Raw genomic sequence first — 20,535 nt, 5'->3', positions numbered from 1 at the left:
AAGTTTTTTGTCAAATTTGCTTTTGATTTATTTTTATTTGTCAACACATAGGGTATGATCAACTCCATAAGCGAAGTAGTGGTCGACGAGACAGCGTTGCTGAAGCTGTGGAAGCACGAATGCACTCGCGTCATCTCCGACAGGTTCACCAATCATCGCGACGAGGATTGGTTCACCAACAACTTGTGCACGCTGGTATCCGAAGTGCTCGGTGAAGACGCTGCTGATGTCGTTCGTGAAGAGTCGTACTTTGTTGACTTTCTAAGAGAACCTCCTGAGCCCACAGGTGATGAGCCCGACGATTTTGACTTTTCACCGCCGAAAGTTTACGATCCGATCCCGTCGTTCGATTTTTTGAAGGAAAAACTGCAAGGGTGTGTTTAAAGTGTTTTCGTATATAAACTTTATTTTACTGTTGTTCATACGAATACAATTTATTTTTTTTTAACAACAAAATTTATGAATACTGATATATTTTGAATAAGTTCGTGTATTAATTTTTTCAACAAAAAATATCTCGAATGAAAAATAAATAAAAGTATGTAAAACTTTTTATTTATTATTCAAAAGGTAAAAAACTTACAGGTATATGGATCAAATGAATGAAACAGTTAGAGGCAGCAAAATGGACCTGGTATTTTTTAACGATGCGATGGTTCATCTAATCAAAATATCAAGAATAATCAGAACTCCTAAAGGACATGCCCTTCTTGTTGGTGTTGGTGGTTAGTTTTCATTAAAAGCTTATAAATATAAATAAACACTTCATATGTAAAAATTGCGTTTGTCGAAAACAATAACTTTGTTTAGATGATAAACTGAGTATTCCTCATTTACATTTTTTACAGGATCCGGAAAGCAAAGTCTCACAAAACTAGCATCGTTCATTGCCGGATACCAAACATTTCAAATTACTCTAACACGTTCTTACAACGCTGGAAACTTAATGGATGACCTTAAAGTTTTGTACAAAAGTGCTGGACAGCTGGTTTGTTTTTAATTCAGTTAAGAGGCATGTAAAATATAAAACAGCTTCATAGATTTTAAAGCATCAAGTTTTAAAACACCAATAAAAAACTTTAAGGAACTTACGGAATATTAAAAAAAAAACATTTATAATAATAGGGCAAAGGCATGACTTTCATATTTACTGACAACGAAATTAAAGAAGAATCTTTTCTCGAGTATCTAAACAACGTTCTGTCTTCTGGTGAGGTCCCTAACTTATTTCCACGTGACGAAATGGATGAGATGCTACAGGTTAATTCGTTTTAAATAATTCATTAATTAGTTATTGAGGTTGTGCTTTAAAATAAGTTTAAACTTTACTCTCTTAATATTTACGTTGAAAAAAAGTAATTCAAAGTTAAAATTAAACGGAAAAACTTACTTGAAAGAAGCTTTAAGTTTTACCTTTTGAACAGGAACTGATTCCAATAATGAAAAAAGAACATCCAAGAACTCCTCCAACAAACGAAAACTTGTATGACTACTTCATGACAAGAGTCAGAAAAAACTTGCATGTTGCCTTATGCTTTTCACCTGTAGGTTAGAAAAAGTTTTTGTTACAGTTTAAAACCTTGTCATTAAGTTATTACGTCATAATAAGCTAGTTAGAAAAGTATTTCTCTATGATCTCCAAAAACTTTTGAAATTAAAATCCCTAAACTTTTTTTAACAAAGTTCAAAAAAATATAGAAATAAGATTTGAACTTCTTCTATACTAACCAAAACTTTCAGGAGAGAAGTTCAGAAACAGATCTCTGAAATTTCCAGCTCTGATTTCAGGATGCACCATGGGTTGGTTTAGTAGGTGGCCTAAAGACGCTCTTATTGCGGTATCAAGTCATTTCCTCAGTTCATTTGATATCAAGTGTGATAACAAAGTTAAAGAAGAAGTTAGTAAGCAATTGAGATATTTTAAAATATCAATTTTTTATAAATTAGTATTGTAACTGATACTTGAAAACTATTACCGTACTTTGTAAAGTTTTTCATCTTTTGTTAATTAAACGCTGTGTAAAACTTTTGCTTGATAGAATATGCTTTGAAAAATCTTTTACGAAATAAATTAACTATCTTTCTAACTTAATTTTTTTTAAACTATGTTAACTTTGTTGCTACTACTTGGACTTTTGCTATAAATGAAAAATCATGACATAGCTGGCATTCCAAATCTTGTTTAAGATTTTAAAGTTTACTTTTTATGCTAACAAATAGGTTCAAAAAGCAATGGGAGTGTACCACGACGGTGTAGCTCTTAGATGCACTGAATATTTCCAGAGGTACAGAAGAAGCACCCATGTTACTCCCAAATCATACTTGTCATTCATTCAGGTACTATGAAATACTTTTTTTTATAAAACTTTAGTACTATATTCTATTCGAGTAAAAAGTTTAAAAACATTTCTACTTTAATAACTAAATTAAAAATGTTTGACCCCCAAAATGAAACCCTACCCAATAACAACATAATAATCAATAAAAGAATAAAAGTTTTCTAAATACATACTATTTATAGGGATACAAAGAAGTATACTCGTTGAAACTTAGCGAACTTAACGAGCAAGCTGATAGAATGAAGCTTGGTTTGGAAAAGTTGCATGAAGCAGCTTTGTCAGTGAAGCAACTGAGCATTGAACTGGTGGATAAGGAAAAAGAACTGGAAGTTGCTAATGTCAAAGCAGAGGAAATACTTACTGAGGTATTTGAAAATAATATGAAGTATATTTTAAATAGTATAGTTTCAACACCAACAGTTTGCAGCATAAGTCAGTGTAAAAATTGTCAAGTTTTTTTTTGTTTAAACTTGATTTTTTTTTGCTTTTTGATAAAAGAACTTCAAGTTTTGATAATTTTAAGGTGACCACGCAAGCCCAAGCAGCAGAGAAAGTTCGTCAAGAAGTGCAGAAAGTGAAGGATAAGGCGCAATCTATAGTTGACGTAATCACAATAGACAAACAGTCAGCTGAAGCGAAACTGGAAGCTGCGAAGCCTGCACTCATACAAGCAGAAAACGCTCTCAAAACAATCACACCTGGTGACATATCCACTGTTAGAAAGTAAGTTTTGAAGAATTTTTTTAATCTTATAACAGATTTTTTCTAAAATATAAATTTCATTACCTCAGATGTAATATTTGTTTAAAAATCAAGGTTTTTTAGCCACTGTTAGAAAGTTAGTTACGACGAACAGATAAGCTAAGAAACTCTAAAAAAATCTTGTTAGACTTTTAAAAAAGTTATGATTGTATACGTAAGCAAAGCTTAATTTTTATTTACGCTATTTTTATAAATTTACACTTTGTTATAAAACTACAAAACAAGAAGTATTAAATTTAGTAATTTTAAAATATACTTTGAGCATTTTAGACATTATTATTCATACTAAACTAAATAAAAAACAAACAATTTCATACCAGTTTTTCACCTTAAAAACAGACTTCCAACCCCGCCACATTTAATTCAGAGGATTATGGACTGTGTGTTGATTTTATTTCAAAGAAAACTTACAAATGTAACTCCCGATCTGAACAAAGTCGGTTTTATCAAACCTTCTTGGTCTGATTCCACTAAGATGATGAACGAGCCCGGTTTTCTCAATAAGCTCCAAGAATTCAATATGGATACTATAAACGATTCTGTAATTTTTTTTATTTCCCTATACATACTTAAAGTTTGCTAAGTATTAAATTTAGCTAGTTTACTGAATAGAAATCATTCTGTCTCTAACTAAATTGAACTTAAACTACCCAAAATAAAAACTACGCTATGAAGTTAACTGTTTTTACATTATACAGGTGGTAGACTTGCTTCAACCATACTTTGAGGCACCTGATTACAATATTGAAACAGCCAAAAGAGTTTGTGGAAATGTAGCCGGTCTTTGCTCGTGGACAATTGCCATGGCTAATTTCTATGCTATCAACAAAGAAGTTTTGCCTCTTAAAGCAAATCTTGCTAAGCAGGTTAACAAGAACACTAAAAAAAAATATTTACTGAATTAGTTTAGTTATATAAGGCTTTTCTAAACTATCAAAATTATTACAAAAAGTTGTTAAAATATTGTTATACATAAAAAGAATAATTATTTACTTTTAGCACAACAATGTTATACTAACTACATCAGTACATATTTAAAAGCCGCTGACTCAGATTAAAGCCTTTTCTAGAGAACTTAATAACATATGAAACTAACTATTTTAAAATTAAAACAAAATTTAAAGTATCAACTTTTAATAGGAAGCAAGATATGATGTTGCAATGAGTGATTTAAAAAAAGCAGAGTTTGAACTTGAAGAGAAAAACAAAGAACTTGCAATTGTACAGGCAAAATACGATGCTGCTATGAGAGAAAAACATGTTTGTTTTCGTTGACTTCCTAAACTTTTTGTTTATTCAATTTTTTTGTATAGTCGTTTTTTAATGCAAAGTAACAAGAAATAAAATATACAATTTTTTTTTGTTTTTACTTTTAATTAGGCTAGATGAAAATATTCTGCGACCTACTTTAATAACAGGATTTAATTTAATAACTTTGGTTGTGACTCAGATTTTTTTGAACAAAATAAAGTTGGTGTTCTTTATAAATAGGAACTAGCAATGAGTGCTGAGCAGTGCAAACACAAAATGGAGACAGCCGAGTCGCTCATCAATGATCTAGGAGGTGAAAGGCTGCGCTGGACTGCACAAAGTCAAGAATTTGCAGCTCAAACAACAAGGCTTGTGGGTGATGTCCTTATGGCAACTGCATTCCTTAGTTACGCTGGTCCTTTCAACCAAGAATTCAGACACAACTTTTTAGAGGGTACTGTTTTTTTGTATACTTTAAAAAGTTTAAAATTTAGTTATCTTGATACTGATTTAATAAATATTTCACAGCGTTTTTTTATTACAAAGCTTTTTGGTAAATTTTTGCTCAAAATTTATAAACTTAATTAAAAACTTGTGACATAAACACAAATCAAAAGGTTCTAGTGTTTTTTTAAAAAATGTAGGAATGAAATATTAAAATTAGTATTGATTTATCGTATAAATCATTTAGAATGGAAACAAGAAATGACATCAAGACAAATTCCTTATACGGACAAATTAAACTTGATAAACATGCTAGCTGACACGCCAACTATAACTGAATGGAACTTACAGGTTTGTTATTTATCCGTTAAAAGTTATTGTTATAACAGTTAGAATTGATTATAATTTTAAAAACAAAGATTAATTATTTTTAAATTTTACAATTAACTTTTATTTTGTTAATTTTTGTTAATCATTTTTAAAAGTACATTAGGTTACGTTAAGCTTGATAATTTAGATTTTCTTTTAGGGTTTACCGAACGATGATTTGTCAGTACAAAACGGAATTATTGTTACAAAATCAGCAAGATATCCTTTGTTAATTGATCCCCAGGGCCAGGGTAAAATTTGGATTAAAAACAAAGAAGCTAATACTGATCTGCAGGTAAATTAAAAGCTAGTAAATTAAAAAATCTAGTTGTGAAATATATTTTACTATGGTTTATACTAAAGTAATAAGTTTTTTTGTTTAAAAAATAACAAAAGAGTGAATGTTTTTTAAGCTATTTAGTATTTACAATTAGTAAAAGTTTTTTTGACTTAGTTTTAAGAAATGAAATAACAAAACATTTGAATTATCAATATGTACACTTATTCTTAGTTAAAAAATTACCATTTACACTTTTTAATAAATCTAGTAAATAATTTTGTTTCAGCTAACTTCTCTCAATCACAAGTACTTCAGACAACATTTAGAAGACTCATTATCTAACGGTAAGCCTTTACTTATTGAAGATGTAGAAGAAGAACTTGATCCAGCACTAGATAATGTACTCGATAAAAACTTCATCAAAATCGGAAAGAACTTTAAGGTAATAAATGAACTTTTATTGAACGATAATCTAAAGTTTAAATATTTACGTTATCTTTCTGCTGCAAAATATTTTTAAAAGTTAGTTAAAAAATTTTATATGTGTAAAACAATCAAAAATAAATGTTTTTAACAAATCTAAAGGCAAAAAATCTTTTTTATTAGGAAAAGCTTTAACTCTAACTTATTGTAAACTAACAAAAAACACATTGGGTTTTAGAATTTAGAAAAATAATAAGTAACTCACTGAATATCAACTATTTTTAATCGATATACTGAGAATATGTTGTATGTTATAAAATTATATCTCCTAAAAGCGGCTATAAATAATAAACAATTAGCAAGCCAATATGTTACATTTATAAATATAAAAGATATAAAACAAACAAGTGCAATGTTTGAAAGGTACAAGTTTAATACTTCTTAAACTAATCATATTTTAAGGTAAATGTAGGAGATAAAGAAATGGACGTCATGCCAGGATTCCAACTGTACATGACAACGAAGCTCCCAAACCCTGCCTACACCCCAGAAATCAGCGCAAGAACGTCAATAATTGATTTCACAGTTACTATGAAGGGACTGGAAGACCAGTTGTTGGGTAGAGTGATCCTTACTGAAAAGAAGGAACTTGAGAAGGAAAGAAACGATCTGCTGACAAGCGTCACTGAAAATAAAAGAAAAATGAAGGTAAGTTGAAACTTTGTTTATTTAATTTTTTAAACCTTTCGAACATTACACATGCGTTAATAAAAAGTGAAGATCAGAACATAAATAAACACTTTTTGTTTAGATTTTTCTAGCTTGAATTTAAGATATAAACTCTTTTTGGATTATTAAGTTTATAGTTTAAAGTAAAATAATCGCTTAAATACCATGTAATCTTTTAAACTTATGCCAAAAATACTATATCAAAATTCAATTATTTAAAATTTTATTTAAATCTAGGATTTGGAGGACAACCTGTTGTTCCGCCTAACATCAGTGCAGGGCAGCTTGGTGGAAGATGAAAGCTTGTTAGGAGTGTTGAAGGTTACAAAGACGACAGCGTTAGAAGTGACCCAGAAACTACAGACTGCAGCGGAAACGGAAATTCAAATAAACAACGCCAGGGAAGAGTACAGAGGAGTGGCGGGAAGGGGAAGTATTTTGTACTTCTTGATTGTCGAGATGTCCATGGTCAACGTGATGTACCAAACATCCCTGAAACAGTTTCTCGGACTCTTCGATCTTTCACTTGCCATGTTAGTTTAACTTTTATTAGAAATTTTTATCTTTTAAACTCAAGTGTCGATTTTAACTATCACATACTATATAAAATTCTTAATATTAAAAAATAAGTTTTGATGAAAAACAAAGCTTAAACTTTTGTTCAGGGCCGACAAAAATCCGATAACTTCAAAAAGAATAGCAAACATAATCACTGTGATGACATATCAAGTTTATAAGTATGCTGCAAGGGGATTTTATGAGACTCACAAAATGCTGTTCACACTGCTAATGACCTTGAAAATTCAATTATCTAACCACGAAATAACCCACAAAGAGTTTTTAACTTTTATTAAAGGTCAGCTATTTTTTTTTTATTTGTAAAGTAAAATATATTTATTTAAAAATATAAAGGTGGTGCTTCGCTTGATTTGAATACGTGCCCTCCGAAGCCTTGCAAGTGGATTCTTGATATGACTTGGCTTAATTTGGTTGAACTTTCCAAGCTGCACAACTTCAGCGAAATATTGAGACAGGTACAGTTTTTGTAAAATAAAAAGTGTATAATGAGCATTTGTACGGTAGTTTAGTAAAAATTAAATTGAAAAACAACAATTAAGGTATATTAAAAAACTTTTTAAGGAATTATTTTTTATCAATTTAACAACTCTATTTCGTTTTTATTGATTTAACAAAACAAAATTTATTTTAATTTTTCTGTAAAACTCTCAATATTAGATACCGAACAACGAAAAGCAATGGAAACATTGGTTCGACAAGGAATCTCCGGAAAACTCACCGATTCCTGACGGGTATGAAGTTTCACTCAAAGTTTTTCACCGACTGCTGTTAATTAGGTCTTGGTGTCCAGATCGTACCACTGTTCAGGTATTTTTTTTACTGCATTTCCTTTTTTAGTTAAATTATATTGTTTGACATTTATATGATTGTTGAACATTAAAATTTTGTTTGTTTTATTTTCTATCAATTTTTTGGATGTTATACTTAAAGTTTTAGAGTTAATTTTACGTGTTAAACTTACTTTTAACTGTTGTGAAATACTACTTAAAAAAGTCTTATGACATTAATAACCTTCTATTTCTACGGTTTCTTTAACTACTTTTAAGATTAAAAAGTAAATTTTTTTTCTTTAAAGTTTAAGTAAGCTTTTGTGTAATAACAACAAATTATCTTCAAAAGAGTCGCAAGTACATAACGGAGACGATGGGCGAAGAGTTTGCCGAGGGAGTCGTGCTAGATCTGGAAGAAATGTGGGGAGAAAGTAGCATCAGGATCCCCATGATCTGCTTCCTTTCCATGGGATCTGATCCGACGACACAAATCGTCAATCTTGCGAAAAAGAAGAAGCTGGAGTGTAAAGACGTTTCTATGGGACAAGGGCAGGAAATTCACGCGAGGAAACTGTTGCAGAACACAATGACTAATGTTAGTTTGTTTAACAAGCTGATAAACATGCTCTTTTTTAATTTACATGAAATTTATTTTATAAAACGTTAAAAGACTTTATTCTTTAGTAATCAATTAGCATCGTAAAGTGTCCAGTAAAATTGGTTAAGCTTATCTTGGTTTTATACATTTAATGAAAGTTACTATCTTTCTTAGCTATCAATATTTTTGAAAAACCTATTTCTTTTTAACATCGAACTACTTGCATTGCTATTTTTGTAAATTCAAAAAGTAATAATTTGCTATTTGATTACTCGATTTGAATTATCAATACAAAAGCATTAAAAACTGTTATGGTACGTATTGTAAAAAAACGGCAACTTATTGTAAATACTATTTATTGTTCTATAAAAGTTTTATGTAACTTTAAAATTCATATAAATATTAGTATAGATTCATAGCTTCAAACTAACAAAGACTGTAAATTTAGGATTAACAAAGAAAAATGTTTTTTAACTTTAATTCTCTAACCAGTTGCTGATGTTTTACTGTTTGTATTTGTTTCTACAAACTTAATTGTTTTGTTGAATTTGCAAGATTATTGTGTACAAACTTAATTAACTAATAAGGCTTTTAAGTTTTATATTCCAATTTTTAGCTTCGTTCAAATATTTTTAATATTTCTTTGTTTCATTTGTTTATTTAGGTTAGACTAGTATTTTTATTTTAAACGATTACTTTGGTGAAATATATTGTATAGTGCACCACTAATTAGTATAAAAACAAAATAATCTTTAGTTTATACTTAAACTGTTTTTTATGTTTTTACATTTAAGTTTAATTTTTCCAGTTAAAATTCGAAGCAAGTTTTTTTTTTTCAAATTATGCTGCAAAAGTGAAAAATTAAAAGTTTTCAATACTTTGACTATGTAAACAGTTTGTAATAAATCGTATACTAAAACTGAGCTATCATAGGGTGGTTGGGCATTACTGCAAAATTGCCACTTGGCGTTAGACTTTCTTGAGGAACTTATGACGACAATTCAGGAAACCGAAGAAGTTCACCCCACCTTTAGACTGTGGATCACAACTGAAGTTCATCCGAAATTTCCCATCAACTTGTTGCAAATGTCTATAAAGTTTACTAATGAGCCGCCACAAGGACTTAAAGCTGGGCTGAAACGTTCTTACGCTGGTTTGTTTTATTTTCTGATTTGATAAAACAATAAGTCTATTCCGATGCCTTCTCAAATAAAAATAAATACAAGTTTTGGTAGCTAAAAATGTTTTTATCATAGGAATAACTCAAGATCAGTTAGAAGAATCTTCGATGAAAGAATGGAAGCCGATGCTCTACTCTGTTGCTTTTCTTCACACTACTGTTCAAGAAAGAAGAAAGTTTGGACCAATCGGTTGGAACATTCCTTACGAATTCAATCAAGCAGACTTCAATGCGACAGTGCAGTTTGTAGTAAACCATTTGGATGACATGGATATTAAGAAAGGTGTTTCTTGGAACACAGTCAGATACATGATCGGTCAGTTTAAAACCACATGTTTATTGCTTTTAAAAATTTTAGTGTAGTAGCAATACACGTTGCAAAATCTATACTTATTAATATAATTTAATATATTTTTGATAGCAAATAGAAAATTTTTTACTTAAGCCAGCTTTTTTAAACTGTGCCAACACACAAACCAACAGGCATAATTTTTTTTTCAGGAAATTTAAGTTTATTTACTTTTAGTTCTTATTTATAAAAAACTCAAACGACGTTAAGGTATTGTTGTTTATATATTACCAATAGTTGTTTAAATTATTTAAAAAAACTTTACTTATAGGTGAAATTCAGTATGGAGGCCGGGTAACAGATGATTTCGACAAGAGGCTTTTGAACACTTTTGCTAAAGTTTGGTTTAGTGCCGCTATGTTTGAACCAAACTTCGTATTTTATCGTGGATATTGTATTCCTCAATGTAAAACTCTGCAACAGTATTCAGACTACATACAGGTAAACCAAAACTTTTTATAAGGTTATGTATTTATAAATACATCAAAAATCTATAGAAATCATGTTCTAGCTTCAATAAAATAAAATAACTAGCAGTAATTTGATCTTATAGAATCTATTTTATATATATAACACCACGTATATTAAGCATAAAAAACTAATTACAGTCACCTTTTGCAAATCAATGCACATTGCGTCCACAGAAAAACTGCGTAACTAAACGAGAGGTAGCAAACTACCTAGTATATTGGCTACATTCAGTTTGGCAGCTTTTCCACTTTTTTGTTTACAAAAATAGTTTTCATTCAAGTTTTAAGTACATATAATTGAAAAAAAAATTATTAAAAATTGTCTATAGGTGTAAACAGTTTTTTTTTTCTTTTTCCCTGCCCACCTAAGACTAACCTTGTTTTGCTAGAGTAAGATGAAATTAGTAAAGTGTATGCATGTTTTTATTTAACATCATTGCCACATTTTTCTGGAAAACTTATTTTGAACTGTATCATTAGATAATTTTTTATTGTGTTGTTTACTTTTGTTATTGTTAGTCAATCATGTTTCTTTAAAAGTTGAATTTTTTTTTATTATTAAGACTTATGGTACACTGAGGCACGTTTAAATGTTTATCAACCGTCAACGAACATAATTTGGCAAAGTTTAAACAAATATAAAACTGAGTCAGCATTTTGAATTATAACCCAATACATATAATAAATTAACAATATCAAGGATTTTTCCATTTTTTTTTTACCTTTTAGAATTCTAAAATGCGTAACTAAACGAGAGTGCGTAACCAAACAAGTGCGTAGATTCGCGAGAGGTGACCGTAAATCACTTTAAGTTGTGATGAAAAACATATTTACTTATCGGTGTAAAGTTAACCATTATTTAAACAAAAAGTATACACCTATTAAACTACTGAAAAACTAATCAACAATAACTTTCACAGACCTTATCGATCAACGACACTCCCGAAGTGTTCGGCCTCCACCCCAACGCCGACATAACTTACCAGACGAACAACGCCAAGTCCATCCTCGACACCATCCTGTCGGTGCAGCCGAAGGACAGCAGCCAGGGGAGCGGCGGAGAGACGAGGGAGGACGTCGTGTACAAGATGGCGGAGGACATGTTAGGGAAACTCCCCAAGATGTTTGTGCCTTACGAGGTGAAGGAGAGGCTGAAGGCGATGGGAGCGCTAAAGCCGATGAACATATTTTTGAGGCAGGAAATTGACAGGATGCAGAGGGTTGGTTGTACTGCTTTAAGAGTTTAATTGTATCTTAATATTTCTAAAATAATATGTTCTAACTAAAGCTATGTTCAGTACTAAATAAGTATATTCAGGAATATCTTAAGCTGAATTTATTTACTCAAACTAAGAATTCTTTTTAGTTTTTCTTAATCCGTTTTTTTTTCAAAACAAGTATGAAATAGCAATTAAATTAAGTATTTGGCTACTTTAGGTAATCAAGCTAGTTTCATCAACACTTATTGATTTAAAACTGGCAATAGAAGGTACAATAATAATGAATGAAAATCTAAGAGATGCTTTGGACTCCATGTATGATGCAAGAATACCTAATCAGTGGCTTAAGGTAAGAAGGATAATTTTATTTAAAGCTATATTTAAAGTTTAGACGTTCTTGAAAAATTATTAGTATTAATTTAACTTATTAAAAACAATTAATTTTAAATTTATATTTTTACACTTATATGTAATTATAAAGTCTTATAAATTATTTTAGTTTCAATATTTTAATTAAGAAAAAATTAAACTTGTGAAAGTACTAATTTGTACTTACTTAACTAGTTCATTTAGTTTGCCAGAAGAGGTTTAATGCTTAGAAATTAACAAAAAAATAACTAAACAGATATCTTGGCCATCTTCAACCTTAGGTTTTTGGTTTACTGAACTGCTTGATAGACACACCCAGTTCCATACATGGTGCTTTAGTGGACAACCAAAATGTTTCTGGATGACTGGTTTCTTTAACCCACAAGGATTCCTTACTGCAATGAAACAGGTTTTACAAGTCTACACTGACTTTAAGCTTTAAAAAAATATTGATAAACTAAACTATAACTAAGTCACGTTTTACCTAACACTACTTCAAATTTAGTAAAAATTAGTGTCATTTAATAGCTTCAAAGTTTTTTATAACTTCAAAATTAGTTGATAACTATTTTTTGTTTTAAGTCGTTTTTATGACTTTAAAGGGCTTAACTAACACTTAATATGTTTTAAGTTTAATATTTAAACAGCATAAAACTATTCAAATAAATTTAAACCATTGTAAAGTTAAAAAAGACTGACTTCAACTAAATTCATTTTACCTTAGAAATAAATAAAACATAACAAAGATTGTGAAAATTAAAAAAAAAACCGACGTAAACAACGAACCATAGTAATTAATTAGTTATTTTAAACAATTAACAAGTAGGCAGCGTTGTTAGTATTGTTGTATAATAATATTTATATATGTGTTTTTTTTAAACCTAAAAGTTATTTCTCTTTATAAAACACTAAAAGTTCATACTACCATTAACTTAAACAGGAAGTCACAAGAGCGCACAAAGGATGGGCTCTCGACAGCGTGCAACTTCACAACGAAGTCACTCGCTTTATGACGTCGGATGACGTTCCGGTGGCACCCGAAGAGGGAGTGTACGTGCACGGTTTGTACTTGGAAGGAGCGGGGTGGAGCAAAACCAATCAGAAGCTGATTGAGAGCAAGAGCAAGGTTTTGTTCGAGCAAATGCCCGTCATACTCATCGATGCGGTTCAAACTGGTTAATTTTTTGAATTTGTAGAAACTAGTAATAGTTTTTCGTTTCGCTTGACTTGATACATTTAGCTAACTTAAGACTTAAACAACATTATTTTGCTTATATATATAATAAATCTGCACACTAAACCCTCAATGAACTGGTATTATAAACAATGTCGTTGTTTAGGTGGAAAACAAGAAAACAAAAACACATACAGCTGTCCAATCTATAAGAAGCCATCAAGAACCGACTTGAACTATATCGCAGCAGTTGACTTAAAAACTTCAGTGTCTCCGGACAATTGGGTGCTAAGGGGTGTTGCTTTACTTTGTAATATTAAGTAAATTTTGAATAAAACAAATTATTATAAACCTCAAGGTATTATCACTGTTTTTATAAACTTTCTTAACTGTGTTTTACTTTTTATAAGTGTTTTTAAGTAGTTTTTAACAGTATTATGTTTTATTCAAATCGTTTTTTTTTTATCATCATGGCAATCAATAAATTTTAGTTTTAAACCAATCGTGGTTATCTTTTACTTTGAGATTTTTTTAAAACCTAACGAAGAATACATATAAAACACAAAAATTCGATCGTTCTAAAAATTTTGTCAGTTATACTTAATCTAATGATAAAGCAAACAATTAGTCATAATTTCGACCAATTTAACAACCACATTTAAATAACTTCTAGAAGTATTAATTAATTAATTTTAACTAGTTTAAGTTTTTATTAACGTAAAATTTTTGTACGTTTACTATAGAAATAATAATTTGTACTTTGTAATCAATACCGGTCAATGATCTTAAAACTTTCTTTTTATCGACATATATAATAATGCGCTAAATTTTTCTTAGATTATATCCATAAACAAAGAAAAAAAAAACGAATTTGTTTCAAAAATTTTTATTATTAATTTAAAAAGAGTGTTATGAAAAAATCGTTTTAAGTAAACAGTAGGACACAGTGTCGAATATATGTCGTAATATGTTTGTTGGGGGGTGAGGAATATTTGAAAGTGTTTAAAAAACCTTTAATTTGATTTTTTAAACTGATTTAGCAAGATAAAAATGCTGCAGTTTATAAAAGTCGTTTGTAAAACAAATTTTTAAGGAAAAAATAATTTTAACTGTTTTATTATACTATAATATAAGCTTTATTTTAGGTATAGCATCCGCTCCACCCAACGCTCCTGGTAGAATGCAATTTTTCTTCAACTGAGTAAATTAATCTTAGATTGTAGATTTTAATAGCTAGAATACATTTTAGATAAACATCAAAATACTCAGCAGCTAACAGAAAAAAGCATTATTTGATTCATAAGTACTTAAAAAAATACTTATTTTCATAAATCTAAATTCCGGTATACTTACAATACACACCCATTTTTTTTTTGAATTTTTTTTTTTGCTGTCACCTTTACCCCTAACCCTTATCCACGGTTCTTGAATTTAATCAGGTAGGAATTGTGCGCGGATAAGAATTTATCGCGGGTGGTGACTGAGCAGTTCTCCTAAATTCATAGGGTTTTAAATACGTTTGTTGAAGGAATTTTAGTGTATAAGTTTTTTTTAAGTTCAATAACTGGATTTGCAGTACCAATATATAGAAAATGATAGTTGTAAGAACAGATTTAATTCTTTATCCGTTAGTACACTTAGCTTACAGATAGTTGAAAAATAAGATATTATCAAATTGTTTAATTATATTTTTGAAGTCTGCAAATAAATTTAAATTGCTGTTAATATAAACCTTTGTGACAAAATTATCATTATAGATTAAAAGTAAAGTAAGTTCATAACCAATGCCAGTCTGAATAAAGTTTTGAAATGTCACTATATTGCTGTTGTGGTCTTTTAGTTGAAATGACATCATCAATTTTCAAAAAAAAACTTAAGAATCAAAGCTTAAAAATATTAAAAATATATATACCATATTAAATTGTTTATTGAACACGAAAAAGAACTCGTCGCTAAAAACACATGTACTTGTACACTGGCGGGAATCTACAGTAACATTAAACGATCTTTAATTGCAGTATAAAGTAATATAAATAAGCCACAAATAAGTTTGTTTTTACAGTAAAAACAAGTGTAGTTTAAGTTTAATAGTTATGTGACTTCAAGTTCAAAAATAGTGTAAAACTTTAGTATACTTACTAATACTAGTATTTTTAATTGAAAATATAAAGCAAATTAGTAAGGGCTTTCTTTTAAAAACAGGTTCTCACAAAGAATAAATTTATCATGACACAAAAATTTTGTTTATTTAAAACATTTAGTTTCAGCTGTTTCCAAGAAGTGCACATCACAAAAGTTAAACTTCTTTTTTAAGGTGTACAAATTGGTTGTTTTAATATTTAAAACTAAGTAAGAAAGCAAGTATACTAAAACAAACAAAATTTTATTAAATAGTTAAGTAACTCTTTTTTTTTTCTTTTCATCACCATTGCAACAAAATTAGTTTTGTTGATATTTAATACAATTAATTTTAATTTTTAACAGAAATGAATATATAAAAAAAATTTTAACTAGTCAAATTCCAAAAGATACGTCAGTTTTTAATTTGAACTTTTAACTGTTGGTAAATTTAAATTTGTTTCACAACGAGATAAATAACGATCGATTGAAGAACTGTATTTGTAGTAAATAAAAAATAATGTTTATTAAATTTTTTTATTCCTTAAATAAAATGTTAAACATTATTATAAATTTTTTCTTAACCTTAATTTAATGTTTTTTTACGGAATAAAGTTATTACTTAACTGCTTAAAGTTACTACCAACAATTTTTCTTATTTATAAAAACAAATAATGTCATAAACTACTAAAAAAGTTGTGCAAAGTAGGTTAAAACAAATTTAAAAAAGAAATAATCAAGGTTCATAAAAATGTATTGACAAAACTTTCAGCTTATATCTTAATAAAAGTTGGATAAGTTGTTTATAAATCAGATTTACTTAAGTTTAAAAATTTTCGAACAAAAACATAAAATATTTACGATGAATGTCTTGTTTAAGGTTCTGAAAAGCAGCTAGAAGCTTACTTTTTTAATTAAAATATTAGTTTTATCATTAAAACTATAAAACTTATTTAAATTTAACTTATATTTAGTTAAAGAAAATAGATTTAAATTCCTTTAGAATTTATCTTAATGTTTTACACACATTTTACGTTATAAAAAAACATTTGTGTTGTTATTTTAATTTGATTTAAACTAAGCAATATTAAAGTTCTCAACTTAAGTATCTTTAGAAGACGAATTATATTTTGTTCTCACAGATTGTTGTAAACACTGTTTGTTGTTTATAACAATATATAAATTTTGTTTGTTTGTTGTTTGTAATTTATATAAAATTTGTTTGTATTAATCTGTGAGAATAAAGTATGAAAATATTGTTTTAAATTATTTGTTTTTTAATAACAAGACAGAAGCTGCGGCCAAGCAGCAAGATTGTAAACTTTAAAGCTTTTCAAATTTTATGTTTGTTTTGTAGAAGAAATGTGCACATATTTGGTTAAATGTAACATTAAGGGTTTATATATAATAAGGATATATTAAGATTTTGCGACTGAAATGTGTTCAAAATAAAACATCTTAAAAATTATACCAACATCTGCTGATGGCAATTTTATAAGTTAATCTAATGATAAATGATCCAAAAAAAATACAGTTAACTTCTAAAGATGCTCTAGAAAAAAAGTCTTCTGATGAATACAGCTTGAGAAGGGCAAAAGTAACACTATTTTTGAAATCAGCAAAACTGTCTCTTTTTCATATATAAATTGAAGAAAAATTACTTTGTTGATACAAGCTTCCTTTAACTTAGTTTTTAATTGAACGTTGTGAAAAATATTATAACTTCTTAAATTTTCAGTGCTTTTTGAAAGCTTCTAGAAGTTTAAAGCGTAAGTACCTAAAATTCTTCCGATAAGTTTGTAGATTAAATTGGTACAAATAACTTTATCACCAAATAAAACAAAAACAGGAAAGATTGAGTGTAAAAATTAAAACATCTATTTACAAATTTTGGTTATATTAAAGTTAAATTTATAGTAGTTTAGATCTAAACTAAACATTTAGGTTGAGTTAATGAAGAGCTGTTAATTTTCAATCGATGCTTTGGTGGTTATTATTTTAAGCTTAAATTTGTTTTAATGAGAATATGACTAAACTTTTTTAAAGTTCTAAAACTCATTTAATTTATAAAAATGCTTCGTAAATTTTTACATAGTAAGTTTTTATCGAAGCATAAATGAAGTTCAGCTAAATCGAGCAACAAATTTTGATAAAATTTATACTGCAATGGAACACAAAGATATAAAACTGATTAAAAACTAGGCAAAACCTTACTAATGTATAATAAAAAAGTATTGATTTAAAAAAACCAAAGAAAAACAGTTTGACGTTCCCTTTGACTTTCTTTTCAGATCGGAGCTATGTGAACTCATAGGACTATACGCACTAAACAAAGTCAAAGCTGTATAGAACAATAAAGAAATAATTTGTTTAGGGCTAACAGCCTTGACATAATTTTACAAAGATATAACTAGGTCTTAAAAAAAAGAGAATGAAAACAATTAATACATTTAAAGACACCGAATTTTAATAACTATTGATATTATAAGATATTATACTACATGCTAATTTTTTGGCGTAACTTAGACATAGCTAACAATAAACACAAACCATACAAAAATTAAAACACATAACTTAAATAATTCAATAACAATTTAAACTTTCATATAACTATATGAAAAAGCAGTAATAATAGAAAAAATATACGTTAATATGTCTAAAGTAAAAAATTTCTAACGACAATAATTAAAGTTCACATATCAAAACGCCTTAAACAAGTCAAATTTTAAAAACAAGCTTGGTTAATACATGTATATCTTGATTTCTATAAATAGACATAAAAATCAGTTAAGTAACTTCGAAACTTGCAAAGCTATGATATCAATATATTAAATTCAACACAATTTAAAGTTACGTAATAATGTTAATACATTTTGTAACTGAAAATTTACAGTTCAAAGTCCTAAAGCAGAGATCGTCAAATTACGGCCCCTCAAGGTCAACATCTGCGGTCCGCGAGGTACTTTTAAGCTAAAAATGTACCTTTTTTAAAAGTAAAAATAAAAGTTTTCAGGGTTAAAACTTACATTTAGGCTCTTAATTTAATAAATACTCTTTAGTAATGCTCTTTCATTTCTTAATTTATGCTATTTGTGGTTTAGAACAGTATCTTTATATTGATTATTACAACTGTTTTAGAACAACTATGGCCCACGAACACTTATAGTGCGGCCTGTGAAGACTTTTCTATATAGTTCGGTCAGTGAACAATTTTTTGTAACGAAATTGGCCTGCGACTTATTAAAGCTTGCCGACTCTTATTTAAAGTTATAAAAAAAGTATGCAGTAAATAATTCGTTATCAGTGCTTATTTTGAAATTTTCTTCACCTTAGTTTGTAAATACTTTTTATCAATCTATTAAATAACTTAACATATTTCTTTCAACTAGTATTCAAAGATTGATGTTTTTTTAATTCTATCTAGTAGTTTTATTCTAAGAAGTCTTTTTTAATTTTTTTTCAGTTTCTAATTCTATCGTTTGTAAATTTTAGTTAAGTCTTAATGTCTAGATTTATGATTGTTTTTATGATTGTTTTAACCTAAAAGTTTATGAATATTTGATACCTGAATGTATCTAGTATAGCGAAAGATTGTTTTAGAACTTAATTCATTGAAAATTAATATTTGTGGTTAACACTAAATATGACAAATTAAAGTACGGCCTTAAATAAGAAAATAGACTTAATTAAACAAAATTATTGAAATATTTTATTTGCTAAGAATGGTTATAAACATTATTTTTTTTCGTTTACTTTCAGCTTATTTTGGCAAAATGTTTTGTCAGGGTTGTCTTTTTTATAAAATATATTTAAATAATGTTAATTTACCTTTTAAAGAAACATTATGTACAGTTATAATAGCTATTAGAAGCTTCAGACTGCTTATGAGTTGTTTTTAAATAGTTACCGTATATAGACACAGTCATTTTCTCATTAGGTGAAAAAGTCATATACGCCTTAAACTTTTTGTATTTTTTTTTTCAATTTGAAAAAAAAAGTTGTTACTTTGATAAAATAATACTTAACATTAAGGTATAACTCAAATTAACTTAAGAAAACCAGTAGAATTACTTTTTTTAATCTAACTACTTTTAAGTGTATAAGATTGAAAACATGCTTTTTCAGGATATTTGTAAGGATTACAACAGATAAGAAGAATCTTATTTTTTTATGATTTGTTTAAATTTTTACTTAAAACCTATAAAGATAAAAATTTTACTAGAATTTTGGTCAAAAACGTTGAAAACAAATATTGTATTGTTATACTTGTTTATTTTTTTTATTAGTTTTACTTAAACAATAGTTCATTTTCTTCAAGTAGTAGATAGACACTTTTAAGCAGTAAATAGTTTTTATGCTTCCTAAAAATACTTGATAAAAACTGTTAGTTACTATGTACGACTAATTTATAAAAAAATTCTTTTTTTTTAAATATTTATTTGTTAGATCATAAAATACAATCTTATCCAGTTAGTAAGTTTACTTAGTGCATCATTTTCAACAGTCATTCTGTTAAGTTTAGTTTTGTATCATAAGTCTGTAATAGTTAATACCTAAAAAATAAGCTCTAACTTGTTCTATTTTTAAAAGTGTACAAAGTTAGTTTGAAATTGTTAAAGTTAAAAAAACACTCATTATGGTACATTTAAGAGATAAAAGACTATTTAAAGACCTTAAATTTCATATACAATTTAATAAAATCTAATTTCTAATCAAATTTCAAGCTTACAATATTAATTCCATGAAGTGTTTTCATTTTTAGTAAAAGGAAAAATCAGAAGTAAAAATAAAGTCCGAATTCCTTTGGACATGTTTAAACGTTCTCAATACTAAATCTTTATGTATGTAATTTAATAACTTGGTTTCATAGATTTTCACAATTGCATTTTATTCACTAACATTAATATTTTAGTAAGTTATAACGTATTTGTTTAAACATATAGCGAGCTTATCTCAACGTTTCAAGTAAAGCTTACTAATGCTTAGTAGTTATAAACCTGATTAGTATACCGTAATGTAAAGTTTATATGAAATTTATACAAAAACAGTTTGCATACTACTATTTTTAGTATCTTATAAAACTTGAAATAAAAACATTTGTTATATAAAAA

The 20,535-nt window shown here is 28.1% G+C and overlaps 1 protein-coding gene across 1 annotated transcript in view; it reads left to right on the top strand.

Moving 5' to 3' along the window:
• Positions 1–13,630, top strand: part of LOC145842025 (dynein axonemal heavy chain 5-like) — a 29,708-nt gene extending 16,078 nt beyond the window's left edge. Inside the window, exons 37-66 of the mRNA XM_082949372.1 lie at positions 52–374; positions 586–725; positions 849–988; positions 1,126–1,260; positions 1,425–1,548; positions 1,741–1,898; positions 2,221–2,337; positions 2,522–2,704; positions 2,863–3,062; positions 3,441–3,642; positions 3,800–3,967; positions 4,242–4,361; positions 4,593–4,806; positions 5,044–5,147; positions 5,326–5,460; positions 5,732–5,887; positions 6,331–6,576; positions 6,835–7,130; positions 7,263–7,453; positions 7,510–7,631; positions 7,834–7,983; positions 8,296–8,541; positions 9,478–9,697; positions 9,801–10,040; positions 10,345–10,514; positions 11,464–11,763; positions 11,981–12,112; positions 12,389–12,541; positions 13,073–13,307; positions 13,473–13,630. Coding sequence (XP_082805498.1) covers positions 52–374; positions 586–725; positions 849–988; positions 1,126–1,260; positions 1,425–1,548; positions 1,741–1,898; positions 2,221–2,337; positions 2,522–2,704; positions 2,863–3,062; positions 3,441–3,642; positions 3,800–3,967; positions 4,242–4,361; positions 4,593–4,806; positions 5,044–5,147; positions 5,326–5,460; positions 5,732–5,887; positions 6,331–6,576; positions 6,835–7,130; positions 7,263–7,453; positions 7,510–7,631; positions 7,834–7,983; positions 8,296–8,541; positions 9,478–9,697; positions 9,801–10,040; positions 10,345–10,514; positions 11,464–11,763; positions 11,981–12,112; positions 12,389–12,541; positions 13,073–13,307; positions 13,473–13,630 — 5,478 coding nt within the window. The remainder of the gene's footprint in view (positions 1–51; positions 375–585; positions 726–848; positions 989–1,125; positions 1,261–1,424; positions 1,549–1,740; positions 1,899–2,220; positions 2,338–2,521; positions 2,705–2,862; positions 3,063–3,440; positions 3,643–3,799; positions 3,968–4,241; positions 4,362–4,592; positions 4,807–5,043; positions 5,148–5,325; positions 5,461–5,731; positions 5,888–6,330; positions 6,577–6,834; positions 7,131–7,262; positions 7,454–7,509; positions 7,632–7,833; positions 7,984–8,295; positions 8,542–9,477; positions 9,698–9,800; positions 10,041–10,344; positions 10,515–11,463; positions 11,764–11,980; positions 12,113–12,388; positions 12,542–13,072; positions 13,308–13,472) is intronic.
• Positions 13,631–20,535: the final 6,905 nt, after the last annotated feature.

The sequence above is a fragment of the Thalia democratica genome, chromosome 8 (assembly GCF_965202585.1).
Source record: "Thalia democratica chromosome 8, ktThaDemo2.hap1.1, whole genome shotgun sequence".
Lineage (NCBI taxonomy): Eukaryota > Metazoa > Chordata > Thaliacea > Salpida > Salpidae > Thalia > Thalia democratica.
This window is presented reverse-complemented; position numbering and strand designations above follow the sequence as displayed.